Source organism: Hippoglossus hippoglossus, chromosome 22 (assembly GCF_009819705.1).
Source record: "Hippoglossus hippoglossus isolate fHipHip1 chromosome 22, fHipHip1.pri, whole genome shotgun sequence".
NCBI classification, from domain to species: Eukaryota; Metazoa; Chordata; class Actinopteri; order Pleuronectiformes; family Pleuronectidae; genus Hippoglossus; species Hippoglossus hippoglossus.
Genome location: NC_047172.1, coordinates 6,371,190 through 6,386,524, shown reverse-complemented (window position 1 = coordinate 6,386,524; position 15,335 = coordinate 6,371,190). Strand labels below are relative to the sequence as shown.

Genomic DNA, 15,335 nt, shown 5'->3' with positions numbered 1-15,335 from the left:
GTGTGTCTCTCTGCCTTTGTCTCACTCTGTCCCCCTCCTGGTCTCAGTTGGGTGGACGATGCTAATGTTCCCCTCGCTGGTTTCCCTGCATCACTTCGCGGAGGTTCTCTCTCACCAGCCTCCTGCTGGAGTGTGCACTTCTATACTCTGAGCCCTTTGATGTAAATGGAAATAGCCGGTTGAGAGGAATATGGTGGAAAGTCTCGCAGCGTGTGTTTACACCCGGCCAGATGGCTCTAAACAAGCAGGAGGAGGAGGCACCAATACGCTTCTTTCAGTAGGGTTTAATTTGGAGAACTGCGTCGGATGGTCCCGTTGCTGCTTCTAACCGGAGGCGGTTGTTTTCAGGAGCTTCTCTCAAACGTGCCCTGGGATTTAAATCTCCCCCGTTTGGGACAGTGAGGCAATCACATTGAAATGAAAATTGCAGTGCGATGGGGAAAAAGGTTGGTTGATGTCTGTGTTTCCGCACGGCTGTCAGCAGAAATGATTTACAGTGTCTGTGTGTGCATTGAAAACGAACCGTGCAACATACTTGAGGATTATGTGTAATTATCCCTCTTTTTTGTAAAATTACATGGAAGTACATTTTGATCCCTGGTGCCAAATGTGTGAAAAAGCACGTACAAAGACTTGGTGTGTGTGCGCGCGCGTCTTTCCAAAAATTAAGGATTGTGCTCTTATTGTGGTGGAAGTTATTTGTAGCCACGGGGCATAATGAAACCAATTTAATGTGTTGTGCATGCAGTGTTTTAAATGGATGTCAGTTGTTTCTCATGTGGCCTTTGCAGACTTAATGAGGTTCACATTTACACATTTTTATCTTATCAAAATACAACATTTGTCCCGTTTTCAGCTTTGTGATGTATTTTTTTGGGTTAATCAAGGGGGCCATTAAACTGTCAACAGATTTTATCATCCCATAAATTAATACTCAATTAAAGTCACCAACTTTGGAGATACCCGGTTTCCACTGGACAGCGGTTTGTGGTTTGATATGAAATATAACTGTCTGATAAAAGTAGAAATCTTGATCTCAAATATAAATTCAGATTTCTCATTTTGTCGGGCAACGTTTTTTTAGTTTACTGTGAAATAACCCCTCCCCCCAAAAAGTTACAAATCTTAAGTTAGTATGAAGGTAAAACTTGTGAAACTGAAAATCAGTCCCATTTCTGTATCTGTATATGTATATATGCTTCTGACAAACCAACCACCATATTTACTTTCCTGATAACCTAAGATAAGCTAAGATGAACTTTCTGAACCGGGGAAATTCACTCGTTACAGCAGCAGATAGTCAGAATGAGGTAAACATCATGTGGAAGTATTAAAATTAAATAAAAATACAGACAACACGTACATAATTGTGCAGGGGACACTGATGTGCTTAAAGTTGTAATATGGAAAACATTTATTTTACACTCTGACCATGTTGCCTGTCACGCTCGGAAAGCATGAGAAAGTTCTGCTGCTGCACGTCTGAGAGCTCAGACAGTGAAGTCTCAGTCTGCTCTTTTCAACTCACCACTGTAGAATTCTTTCTGTTTTAAAATTGCTTCAAGTCTGACGACTGCTGAGTCTGTGTTTATGGAATATGCCTCATATTGTGCTGAAAAAGTGGTAATGGGATGGGTGGAGGGAGGGATCGCATTAAAAGAGAAATCCTGCTGTGTGTGTGTGTGGGGGGGGGGGCTTTAGATTGACAGCCAAGCAGAGGAAGACCATTTACCTGCAGGTTTTCATGCCCCGGGCCAACTGTAAATCTGGATGTATTTTGAGTGCCATTGTGTGTCTTAAGTTTGTGTTGCGTCCCTTTGGATTTGGGGAAACAGGTCACCATGGGAACGGACTCTCACTCCAGGTGGTGTGTGTAATGGAATGTGGTCCCTCTGGGCACAGATTGTGTGTGTGTGTGTGTGTGTGTGTGTGTGTGTGTGTGTGTGTGTGTGTGTGTGTGTGTGTGTGTGTGTGTGTGTGTGTGTGTGTGTGTGTGTGTGTGTGTGTGTGTGTGTGTGTGTGTGTGTGTGTGTGTGTGTGTGTGTGTGTGTGTGTGTGTGTGTGGCATACCTGGCTTTTTCTATTTTGAGTTTTTTTCCACTCAAATGTTCTTTGTGAGAAACAAAAGGACAAGGAGGACTGGCTTGGTTCATTTGGCACAAGGTAGTTAAGAGCCTGACTTGTGTGTGTGTGTGTGTGTGTGTGTGTGTGTGTGTGTGTGTGTGTGTGTGTGTGTGTGTGTGTGTGTGTGTGTGTGTGTGTGTGTGTGTGTGTGTGTGTGTGTGTGTGTGTGTGTGTGTGTGTGTGTGTGTGTGTGTGGCAGAGAGAGTTGATTGTTGTTGTATGCCCTGCCCAGTGCTGACTTATAAACTCAATGCCCTCACACAGTACGGCATGAGCAGGCAGAAGTAGCGAAGGAGGGAGGGAGCGAGAAACTGGGTGAAAATAAAATGACAGAATAAAGGATGGTAAATAAAGGAATAGGAGGCAGTAAGAAAAGAAGAGGGATAGGAGTGAGAGTGAAGAGAATCAGACGCTGCATGTCTGGTCGTGTCTGCTGCCATGCATTCCGGGCGAGGCCACTTCCTCTGCGCGATGACCCCAACCACCCCTTCGCTGCTGACTTGGTCCGTCCTGCCAGCTGCAGACTCGCTGTCGGGACTGGCCCACTTCTGGCAGCAAAGGGGTGGGAATGGTTTTAAGGACGGGATGAAACGAGTGGGGGAAAAACTCCGGAGAATACTGTGTCTGTCTCCGTATGTATGGGTGTGTGAAAGTGGAAGTCCGTGTGTGAGTGTGTGAGCGGCAGCTGTGCACTGGAGAGAGAGCTCTCAGAATTTTCCAGAGCGAGACGGAGCGAGAAAGAAGGAGAGCTTTTCCAGGGATGAAATTCTTGGCTCCGCTGAAGCTCAGGGTACAGCTGGAGCACTTTTCTCTCCCTCCACCCTCATTCTCTCCCCCTATTCCTTCTCTTTTCACTTCCTCCCTTGCTTCCCTCCGTGGTTCTATCATGTCATTTCTTTTTTTCTTCGTTTCAGCCTCTCCATAACTCCAACTTCAGTTTTCATGATTTGCCTGCTGTTGTTTTTTTTTCTCTCCCACTTTTAATGAAATTAAACTCCATCGTAACACTCGAGGGCCGGTTTAATATCTCGAATCTCCTCCACATGTTGGTCACGCTGCTTTTCGATTAGATTCACTTAGATTTGGTGAAGCTTTATTGATCACATGCGGCTGTTGTAACTGCAAGTGGTGATGGGATACATCACAGAAGAGTAGGACTTATAAAGGAGTCATGCAAATGTGTCCTCCTGCACAGCTGCATAGGTCACACATTAGTTTTTTTATATTGTGAGTTCAGACGACAGCTGTAGCTTGAGGCTTTAACTTTTTCAGCCTCTGTCGTATCCCTGAGAATATCTCAGAAAATGCCCTGGAAGAAATGTCTTTCAATTTGGACTCAAGGAAGAAGTGATGAGGTGTTTGTTTGTCAAACGTCAACGGTCAAGGTCAAAGTATGACTAAATTTCACATAAACTTCGAATAGCATAACATGATTTAGTGATGACATTGTCTATAAGCAAGGTCAAAGGTCGACGTCACTGTGACACCATAATGTTCTGCCGCCACTCGGAAACACAAGGGGAGACTGTGACCGAATTTCCTGCAACAGCGACTGATTTGGTAACGGCGAATTTTCTTATCCTCTGATCTGATTGGGTGGGAGGAAGCGTGTGATGGTTAATGAGCGGGTCGTGGTCGGGAGGAAGTAGACGAAGGCATGAGTTTGATCAAAAACAGAAGAAGTTAGCTGGACCGAAATACCTTTTGATATTTCTCTCCTTATCGCATATGCACACAATCTCCACAATATCTTTATTTCAGTGCTTGTCGGATCACTCAGCCATTGGACACACACACACTCTCTCATACAAATGCATACACACAAACTGTGGAATTCATTGGAGTTGGGGAGTGGGGGGAAAGTCCCTGCTAATCTTGGACTTCCAGTCTTGCCTTGTTTCTTTCTTTCCAATGAGATTCACACAAATTCTCTCTCCTCTCCTCTCCCTCTCCTCTCCCTTTCCTCTTCCTCTGCTCTCTTCTTCCTCTGCTCTCTTCTTCCTTTCCTCTCCTCTATCTCCCTACACCCGCACACACACTTTCTCTGCTCTTTGTGGAGGACACAAACTCGGTGCTGTTCAGACTGTGACTCATACACCAGGAATGCCCCACATTAACATGTGGAGAGATAGACGGAGGAAAAGGAGGGGCGGACAGGACAGGAGAGGAGAAGAGGGGGAGCAGAGGATCACATCTGGGTACAAATGGAGCGAGTTCGGTGCAGATGCGGAAAAAAATTAGTAAAATGACTAAAGGTCCTTTAGCGGGTCAAGGTTTGAGAATTTGTTTCGTCCTGAGGATTCGAGGGAGTGAGAGAAGGAGAAGGGAGCAAGGGAGGGAGAGCAGGAAATGATTATGAGACTCTGGGTCTGTTTACACACAGACAGCTGTTGCACTTCATTGCTCTCTCTCTTTTCTCACTCCCTCTCCTTTTTAGACATGTAGAGTTGATTAGGGAATGGATACAATGAGTCATCAGTGTCTGGATTGTGTATATTCACAATGTGCACGTGCATGCTTGCACATGTATGTCAAGAAAGTCTTTGCCCGTGTGCACATGCACGAGAGGGTGTGTGTGTGGATGAATGGAAAACACGAGAAGTGAAGTTTGCCACTCCATGCATTGTGTGTCGCATGGTTACCGATTCCACAACAGTTATATCTACAAGCCCAAGAATAGCATTGTGTGATAATACGGGGAAATACCCAGTGTGTGTGTGTGTGTCTGTTCAGAGTTGTTATGATTTGCTCTTGCATTATTGTGTGTTTCTCCCAATTTGTTGAATGTCCTTGTGCTGAGGTGACCGTGATTTCTGTAAACTATTCAAATGTCAGTTTGTTCCACAAGGCAAGTGTGTGCGTGTGTGTCAGCATGACATGTTAAGAGTTTAAGCACATATGCTCAGGTGTTAATCTGGGTCACTCTGCTGTTTTGAAATATTTGTCTTGGTCTGTGTGAGCCACGTACATTTGTAGGTTTGTGTGTGTGTTGTGTGTGTGTTGTGTTGTGTTAAGATCCTGAGAACAAAGCACGGCTGGGCCCGGTGTCCCTCCAGACGTTACGTTGCTCTCCTCTGGAGCGAACCCAGCAGCAGCAGAAGTAGGTCGGCTGAGAGCAGCCCTCCTCTGGGCGGGTGGGGAGGGCGAAGCAGAGAGAGGTCTGGGTGGAGGTGTACGGGGCTGACACCCGGGCTACACACTGAACACTGAACAGATCAGGGCTTGTAGGCTTAAGGGCCGTTTACACAGTGGCCCGATAAGATGTACTCGGTAACATCATAGTCTAAGAAATGTAACCCTTGAGGATTTGGTCATTTAGTACAAAAGCTACTATTTAATATTTAGTGTAATCCATTTTCACCAAATTGGAGGAAGTAGGTCACTGAGGATCTTGGTGGAAGAATTATTATAATAATTATGATAACCTGGCTGTTGTGAGACCTACTGATGACGTATTATGTCTCAAGTTCTTCTCGTAAACTGGGTGTATCTTCATGTGGAGTTGAATCATTGTGAAAATCGCAGAATAGGCGAGGAGCGTCTGATTTATTAGAGCTTGGATGTTTTTCACTGCTCTGCTGCTACTGAGTTTGAAGCCCAGCTGCTGTCCTGGCCACTTCTCCCCTTTTCTCCCATACTTGGGCTCATAGGGACCATACTGGATAACTTAATGTCAAATTAAATAACTTGAGATGTGCAGCGAACCCCCCCGCTGCGTTGTGTGAAAAGCAAACTGTGGGTAAACTCCGTATCCAACTCTCCGGAGTTTACCCGGAGTGAACCCCCTCTGGTTGGTGGGTCTTCAGTGGAGGTCGCCTCACTGCTCCTCTCCTCCTCCAGACCTCCAGCTTGTCTCATCCCTTTTAAACCCGAGCCAACAGGAGGCTCTTTCAGCTCCCTCCCACCTCCTACAGCGTTTCATCTGTTCTGACCTCTCACTCTCTACTGAGTAAGAAGGTTCCACACAGACTGTGCAGGGAATCCCCCGGCAGCCCACCTCCCACTGTGATCGGCCATGTTTGCCACCCTCTGTCTTTGCAATCAGTGACAAGTTGTTTACTGGTCTTTTCGTTCCGCAGCCTTCCTCCTGTTGAACAGTCAACTCTACCAAAATGAACATATTTATTGTATTTACTTTGCAAAATAGAAAAATATATGTTGTCGTTGACCAAGAACTTCAGCGGTAATTTTATTTCTAGAGACAGCAGAGAAGTAGAAGAAAGGTTATAATGGGATTTGATCCATTAGCCAGCCAGGGACAGGGATCACAACCATTGCTGCTACCTCGGGGCAAACAACCGTAGATGAAACCGAAGTCTGTCAGTTCTGTTCGGCAGCAAACCTCCTGCCATCAGACCCCTTTGGCTTGGATGGGCTACTTTTGCACGAGTAGGGGTGTAAACCTTTCTCCACCGTGGATGTAAATGTCTTATTATTTTAAAGTTTGAGCCTGTGGGCTTGTAAAATATGACGCTGGTTTTACGAGCTCTATGCTGTCGTTTCTTCTTAACACACCGATGTCAGATGCTGATGAAGTCATTGTGGTGCTGATAGTTTCATCATCGGCCGTAACTTTCTCCTTGTTCTCTTACGAAACTGTTCTGCAGCTTTGAAATTGGAGGCGAAAAAGCTGAGGGGCACGCTCGTCCTGAGGAATATGCTTACACACACACACACACACACACACACACACACACACACACACACACACACACACACACACACACACACACACACACCCACGTACAGTAGGACCCAATGTTCAAACATAGCAACTCTCTATGCTGTGATTTACATTCCAGCAGCCAGCTCAAATTACAGACTGTAGCCTGGAACACGCAGTCGGGATCAGACGCGTGTTTCTTGATGCACATGTGTATGTTGGTGTTGGATATTCACATCATCATCCTCATCACATCAGCTGTGTGTGTGTGTGTGTGTGTCTGCAAGCATGCTGTAGTTTCAGCGTCACTCTGCAGACTGTCAGTGTCGTTACCGAGGGCAAGGCAGCGCAGGAAGTTATGACTTCCTCCTCCATCACTGGACCTCACCCTGCCCACGGCAAATATGTCCGCTAGACTTGACTCACCGGAGATGGACCAGAGGGCTCTGTTTGTGTGTGTGTGTGTGTTTGTGTGTGTTTGTAGCATCACATGTTCACACCAATCTAGGAAGTGTATAAGTACACTGTGCTATTTTAAAAACGTCTCCCACATTTCCTGCTCCAGCAGAATCTTTCTCTTCCCCCTGCATCTCTCTTTTTTTAAGTACATTTCCCATCATGCTCCACGTTCACATGCTTTTCCTCTCTTTATATTTCCTCGGTTTCCTTTTTTTTCTCCCACAGCTTCTAATGGCTGTATCAGATGGCGAAACGATCTATGGAGATTTGTTTCAGTTTTAGGTATGACAATAGGCCATGCTCGTGTGTGTGTGTGTGTGTGTGTGTGTGTGTGTGTGTGTGTGTGTGTGTGTGTGTGTGTGTGTGTGTGTGTGTGTGTGTGTGTGTGTGTGTGTGTGTGTGTGTGTGTGTGTGTGTGTGTGTGTGTGTGTGTGTGTGTGTGTGTGTGTGTGTGTGTGTGTTGGCCGGGCAGTAGAGGAAGCTGTCGTGGGAGTGTCTTGCTCCTGGAGCTCCGAGGACAGATAACATTACCCTGCTGATGCTTACATAACTTCCAGGCAGCGCCACGTCATGACTGACCCAGACACACGTACATGCACAGATGCGTGCACACACACACGTGCATGAATACAAATACTCATCTAGATCAGACAGCAGCCTCCACGGGGCTCCGATAGGATATACACAGATTTGTGTGTGTCTGTCGGGGTGTCTCTCTCTCTCTCTCTCTCTCTGTGTGTGCTTTACTTTTACAATTTTTTTTAAGTCTATGTATTTACTAATGATTTTTCGGTGTATTTTTGGGAAATCCATCTGAGTGTAGTTGTTTTGTATGTAGGTCAGCTCACAAACAGACTTTGGTCTAACTCCAACACCACACACACACACACACACACACACACACACACACACACGTACACGAATGCACGCTTTCCCCAAGAGGTTCAGTGTTTCCTTTCAATGTGGCGACCACATGTGCAGTCCTGAAATGAGGGGAAAGTTTTGAACTTCTTCTCCAAAAAGACGAACACTGCTTCAGCCTGAGAGACCGAAACCCAAACTGATCCACATTCAGTACTCACTCACCATTAGCATATCGATTGATAGATTTGTGATGGGTGACTGCGTGTTCATGCCGTGTTCATGCCGTGCACAGAGGTAGGGGCGCTATTACGGATGCAAGTAATTGTGCGTGTGTGAGGCCTGGACTCTGTGTTTGTGTGTGTTTTTGGGGGGCCCAGTCGCAGCTGCCTTTGACAGCTGCATGATGGGAAACATCTGATGAAACGTTGCATCATCTCCTCTGTCTGTGTGAATGTATGTACAGGACAGCTGGACTGTCGCTGCAGCTCAGCGTAGACCATTTGCTGCTCGTCTGAAAGTCCGTGCGCGTGGTAAAGTGTCCGACAGGATGTTTACCGTGGACATGTGTGTATACTTCTTGTGTAAATCTTTAGCAACAAAACTTAAACCTACAGAGGTGAGAAATAAATTACTTGTGCATCTGTATGTGTGTCATAGAAGTGCGGAGGCCGTACTGTCTTTTTCTTGGAAAGTCAACTTGGTTAAATGGCTACCTGACATTTCCTCCTCCAACTAAGTAATTGTATGTAGCCTGCACTCTTCTTCAAATGGGAATCTTTATTTTTTTCTGGTTTGAGTTTTATTGCTCGCTGCTGTTTGTCAGTGTTGTGCTTCGTCTCTGTCCACAAAACATAGTTTGTCATCATTCCTGTGGTCTTCTTGGTTGCTTTAGCAGTGACTAAAATATGTGCACACCCTACTGACCCCTGAGTAAATGCACATATGACCGGGGGTTTAAGATTTATTTCTGTGACTCTTGCAGTAGGATTGTTTGCTCACAGATGTAGTTTTGTGAGATTAATAATAATAATTCAAAGGCACTGGGACCTATTATGAATTTAATGATGCCTGCAGCAGTTTAACATTACTTTAGTAGTCTACTCATCTACATTGATCACTGAGAAGAAGACTCTACCTGTCTCAACACAGCATTTAACATTATAATGGTGTTGTGGCTTTACTTTTAAAATCCCACCGCTGCAGGGCTCCTCCGGTTGGCTCACAGTCGAGACAGTCTGAATCCCAACAGACTCTCAGACGCATTTATTTTTTCACTTTTCACAAACAAAAGAATATTTCAACACATGCAGACTTTTCACATCAAGCCAAAGAGCGTGATAGACTGATAATCTACACAAAAATAAGATTGTTATTCACTTATAAGTCAAAAGAAAAAACATTCTATGAGGCACAGTAATGAGGCACAAAAGTGTAGTTCAACATTATATACTCACTGCATGTAAAATAATTAAATTGATGTGTGCCTACGACTTAATTTGTTTTTAATCATGATTTGCAAGACATCATTAATTTTCCAAAATTGCTAGAACATGTCATTGTGACACAACACAGCTGAACAATTCATGATAATATCGAATAATAATAATAATGTTATCACCAAGCACAAGTTCTTATAATGTTCTTAATATTAATGCGAGGCAAGGTCCGGTCAGGCAACAACTATACAACTGTATCTGTTTACGTGGGAGTATAGTGGAAACAAAGTACTTATCCAGATCCTCCTGGAAATCCACAGGGGGCCCGATTACGCACAGACAACCCCTTCAGTGATTCAGGTAATTCAGTGATGTCACCACACATGCAGGATATGAACTCATAATTGATCTCTGACAGTCAGAAGCGGAGGAAGCAACAGATGGAAGATGAGAAGGAGCTGTGTGTATGTGTGTGCGTGTGTGTTTGTGTGTGTGCAGTTGGTGAGCTGTGTTGTCTAGGATTCCAGGAGGATTAGCCAGAGGAAGTCGTGACTCTATTTGTGGTGCTTAAAGGGCAAAAGCGGGAGGAAAGACCGGAGAGTGACGTTACCACAATGTGGATCAAGGAGCACATTGACTTAATATGTGCACGTGCAAACACACACACTGACGTAGACACACACGGACACACACGCGGACACAATTACAACCACTCAAATCCACAACTGCTTGATTATCCAGAGTCTTTCTAAATGGCAGTCAGTCTAATACTATAAGACGTATAGCTGTGTGTGTGTGTGTGTGTGTGTGTGTGTGTGTGTGTGTGTGTGTGTGTGTGTGTGTGTGTGTGTGTGTGTGTGTGTGTGTGTGTGTGTGTGTGTGTGTGTGTGTGTGTGTGTGTGTGTGTGTGTGTGTGTGTGTGTGTGTGTGTGTGTGTAGGTTTATAGGACAAAGACTGTCTTGTATTTTGGGGAGGGGTTGGGGGGCAGTTGGGCCTGTTGGGTCCAGTCCTGGGGGCCAGGGATGGGAATGTTAACCGTGTGTGTGAGCAGAGGAATGCCGCTGTTTGCTGAGTGAAGAGCACAGAGGCAGCAGAGACTGTCTAAACACACGTCTGTTTGCTGAGAGAGAGACGGAGAGTTTACTGAGATACAGAGAGTGTGTGTGTGTTTGAGACAGTGTGTGAGCAAGAGGAAAAGTGGCTATGAGCAGTGATGGAAAGAGGTTTGAGGAGTTGTGTGTGTGTTCTCCACATGCTATGACCTTCTACTCAATGAGGACTTTCATATCCCTCCTCGCTCGTCGACATGGTGGGGAGCAGACAGGACTGAGAGACGTCTGTCTCTCCATACCTGTGACACAAACACACAAACACACGCACAGTGGACTTTGCTCAGGTTGTGTTTATGTGTTCATAATTGTAAGTATTTACTGTACGCTTACCTATTTGTTTTTGGCCGGTGAGAGGTCAGGAAAGAGGGGATGATTCAGGGAGGCTGGCAGAGAGAGGGAGAGTAACGAAGGGGCGAATAGGGAAAGGATGAAGCAAGGAAGGAAGGGAGGGATGAAGTGAGTAATTGAAATGAAAGTTGCATGAGTGAGTAATAGGTGAAGGGAGTGAGAGAAAGAGAGAGAGGGAAGTTCTTGCGGGAGGAATTCCTGATACGTGGAATGGAGGGATAGAGGAAAAGGGTGGAAAAGATGGCGAGAACACAAGGAGGCTGAGACAAGATGAAAATAGAAGTAAAATGATCAGTTCCCTTAAAATACAGAAGTAAAAAAACACATTTTGTCACTCGTAGCCGGTAAATGAGAAAACGTGAACGTTGTGTAAATGAGGTGAAATGACCCTTTAAAGAAGGAGCCTGTTTGACTGGCGTCTGTACGGGCAGAAAATATTAGTGTGTCTTGCATGTGTTTTCATAGGTAGTGTGTGTGCGTGCGTGTGCGCGCGCGTGCGTGCGTGCGTGCGTGCACTGTATGATTTATTCTGAGGCCAGGTCGGCCTCTAGCTGTCCCAACGGGGTCCCAATGACTTTACCAGCCGCAGACCTCCATCATGGAGAGAGACGGTGGTGCGGGGAGAGATATGGATTGTGGAAAAGTCAACATCATTATCAAGCTGCAGATTCAATTAGATTTTCTTGCTTCTCGTTGGGATGGAGAGATTTTTTTCTTCCTTCCAGCGATTAGTCATTTGCCATCGTTCACACAACAAGATGCAACTTTGCATTTACATTTAGATTCATGTGTTTTTGCTTTTTGAGCCCATGCACGTGGGTTGGAAGGAGTTTGAGATGGTTGCTTTCTTCAGCGTTTGTTAGTTAGTTAGCAAGATTTCCAAAAAACACACTGAACCAATTTCCATGAAACTCGGTGGAAAGTTGTGGTTTGGGTCAGGGAAGAACTTAATAAATGAGGATCTGGATCAGGGGGCAGATCCAGGAATTGTTTGCAATTTCTTAAACATTGTGAGATAGGACGCTTTTCAACTTTCTTTCCTCGATTTCTCAGAGAACAATAATGAATCTTGATGTTCAGACATATTCAGGCAACTAATATTTGCAGTGTGGACATTTTGGTGCGGTTCTAAATAAAAATCAGGGTCTGGTGAATTTAAATGTGGTTTCATAAGGAGACCGTTGGGCCTTGATGGAGCTACGAGCTCTACCCCTCAAGTTTATTTATGATTTAACCTTTATTTAACCCATAAGTCCCTTGACATTAATATCTCTGCTTTTGAGGGAGACCTGGCCAAGAAAGCACAACATTTCAATATTTTATCAGAAGCTACATACATGCACCAGTGCTCTCATGAATGAAACAGGACAAAACAAGATCAGATAGTAATTTCTGGACCTTCTACATAATAAACTTTAGTCTTATACAAACTGAATCCATCTATGTCGCCTTCCCTGTGCCACTGTGTGGTCGTGTTTGTGTCCCTCAATGTTGATTGACAAATGTAAATGAGAATTTACTTCATTGTGAGCTGCCTGGTTAAATAAATAACCCCCCCACCCTCTCTCTCTCTCTCTCTCTCTTCTCTAGGTCCTGCTGAGGTTCCCATGATGTCCCCAAATGGGTCGATCCCTCCCATCCACGTCCCCCCAGGATACATCTCACAGGTTAGTTTGTTTGTGTCTTTTTCCTGAGTCTGATAGTTGCAGACATTTCCCTTGTTTATCTCATGTTTGTGTAAAGTGGGAGTTTCAGGCAAAAGAAGAGACTGCTTTTAATTAGCTTGTGGTTTGTTTTGCTAAAAAACTATTTCTTAAGCTCGGGATCATGTGGCCTAGTGTTGACTCGTGTAATCACATTGTTTATAAGTATAAAAGGTGTGAGAAGTTGTCAAAGATATATTCAAGCTTTATGCAATGTGCATGGGGGCTAGTTGAGCACTTTGCCTTCTCGTTCCTGAAATGCAGCGAAGAAAATGAAACTAAAATGATGTATTTACAGCCAGTAAAATGGCTGCTTTGCAAGGATGAAGTGAATCCAGCTGCCAGATGGCTCATAGACTTCTAGCTCTTATACTCTACGGTGTTTGTTTTTGCTGAACAACCACCAGAAGTGGGTCAAGTGCTCATCATAAAGCATTAATATGATGGACGTCATCCGTCCTCTTCCTGCAGTCGGCAAGAAAGAGAGAGACGTATCCAAGGCAACCTCCTCCCTAACCGGAGCACCGAGCAGGAATGTGCTGAATGTCGAGGGGGCTTTTGTTTCTCCGACTTTCTCACGTGTTTGTGTCCGATTGTTCTCGAGCAGATGCCGTCGCAAAGATATCAAAACAAGACCTTTTTCTCCACTTAATCTTGGTGTTTTGGGAAGATTATGACATAATTAACTGGTTTAAGTGGAAGTCTGACATGTTAGTGGTGTGGTGGTGTTTAAGGTTAGTGGATGAACACAAGTCTATGGACTGTCCTCACCAGTGTAGTGTTGCAACTACATCTGTGGTCTGCATGTGGTGGGATTGTGGTCCTATGCCACTGGAAGTCAGGTCATTGGCTCACCGTGGGTGTGTGTTTGTGTTTGCTTGTGTGTGTGTGCGTGTGTGCGTGTGTGTGCGTGTGTGTCAGTGGGGATCGGGCCAAGTGTGAGCGGGAAACGCTGTCATTCTTACATAAACAAGCCTGATAGGAGAGACAGGCACGGGGTGGGTAGGTTTTTATGGGGGGGCAAGGGATGGAAGAAGGGCTGGATGGATGGAGAGAGAGAGAGAGAGAGAGGGAGAGAACTGCGGTTGTGGACAGTCGTGTGTTGACAGATGGATTTTGCACATGTTCTTGTGTCCTTGGTGGTTTGCGCTGATGGTTGTGTTGTGATGGTGGGTGTGCGGGGGCACATGTGCACGCATGTTTGTGCCGCCCACTTCTGTATTGTTTGCGATGAGTGTGCGTCTCCTTGTCGGTAAATGTCGTGTGGGTTCGCAGGTCGGTTCCACATGTACTCACGCAGGGACTTTGCCCTTGTTTTCCTGTAAACTTGTTGTTTTTCTCCTCTGCAGCGTAGGAGGGGATGAGGGGCCAATAGGGGGCCTCCTCCTCCTCCTCCTCCTCCTCCTCCTCCTCCTCCGCCTCCTCTTCTTCCTCTTCCTCTTCTTTTTCTCCCCCTCTCTTTTCTCACTTGGATTAGTTCTGTAACCCTCTTCCTCCCCTCCTGACCCTCTGTAATACTCTTGCTTCATGCTCTCTGTTTCTCGTATTCTGGCACTGAGTGTGTGGGGGTTTTAGGGTTGTGTTGTGTTGTGTTGTGTGGCGTGGTGTGTGTGTGTTTGTGTTTTGTTGTTGTTGGGGACCAGCAGATGACTTCCCCTCTCAGCGGGGAGTGTGTGTTTGCTCTCTGCTTGGAATGCAGGCCTGTGAAAGTGTCTGAATAGTTGTAGCTGTTTGTGTGTGTGTCTGTGTGTGTCTGTCTCTGTGTGTGTGTGTTCCAGTCCAGGAATGTGAAAGTGAATACATGTTAATTTGACACAGTTCTTTGCAACTTGTTGTTATTGAAATCTGCCGACCATCTGATGACAACATTGCAGAACTTGTTCTCATTGCTGTAAAGGACAAAGTGTTCTCATGTGTTGAATACATTGTGTGATTCCTTTCTTTATTATATACCCACCATTTTATAGAGAGGACACTTGTGTTCACACAAGTACAGACTGTAAATTACACTTTGGAGAACTTTTATTAAACTAGAATATTTGAATCTTGAAAATAGCCTGACAAATAATTGTAAAGATGATTTTAAAGGAATAGTAGGAAGAGTTTAATATTTGGTGAATTATTATTTTTCACTTTCTTGATACCACCAGCAAAAGAAGTGTTAAACCTATTTCTTTAAGACATTTTGGAGAGTTTTATGTATTTGAAATCCTGTGATATCAGTCCTTATCTAAAGGAGCGGATCCTCTTTAATTATGTGATTATATAAATAAAGAATCTTATCCATCCATCATTACTTTTTTCTTCCTGTCCCTGACCTGCCTCTTTCTCTCCTCTCTCCCGTAGGTGCTGGAGGACACCTCGGGGGTCCGCCGGGTGGTGGTGACGCCCCAGTCTCCTGAGTGCTACCCGCCCTCCTACTCCCCAGCCCTCTCCCCCACACACCACCTGCCCCCCTACCTGACTCACCCCCACTTCATCCCCAACTCTCACTCTTTCTACCCCCCTGTCAGCCCAGGAGACCTGCCCCCCCACCAGTACTACCAGCACCACCTTCCCCCCATGTACGGCGACCAAGGTACTGACGCGCTGACCAGACTTTATGGCTACATCCCCGAAATCCGG

The 15,335-nt window shown here is 45.2% G+C and overlaps 1 protein-coding gene across 1 annotated transcript in view; it reads left to right on the top strand.

The window, feature by feature from the left end:
- Positions 1 to 15,335, top strand: part of fndc3ba (fibronectin type III domain containing 3Ba) — a 96,960-nt gene that overhangs the window by 33,491 nt on the left and 48,134 nt on the right. Inside the window, exons 4-5 of the mRNA XM_034577125.1 lie at positions 12,598 to 12,674; positions 15,057 to 15,288. Of these exons, the coding sequence (XP_034433016.1) occupies positions 12,598 to 12,674; positions 15,057 to 15,288 (309 nt within the window). The remainder of the gene's footprint in view (positions 1 to 12,597; positions 12,675 to 15,056; positions 15,289 to 15,335) is intronic.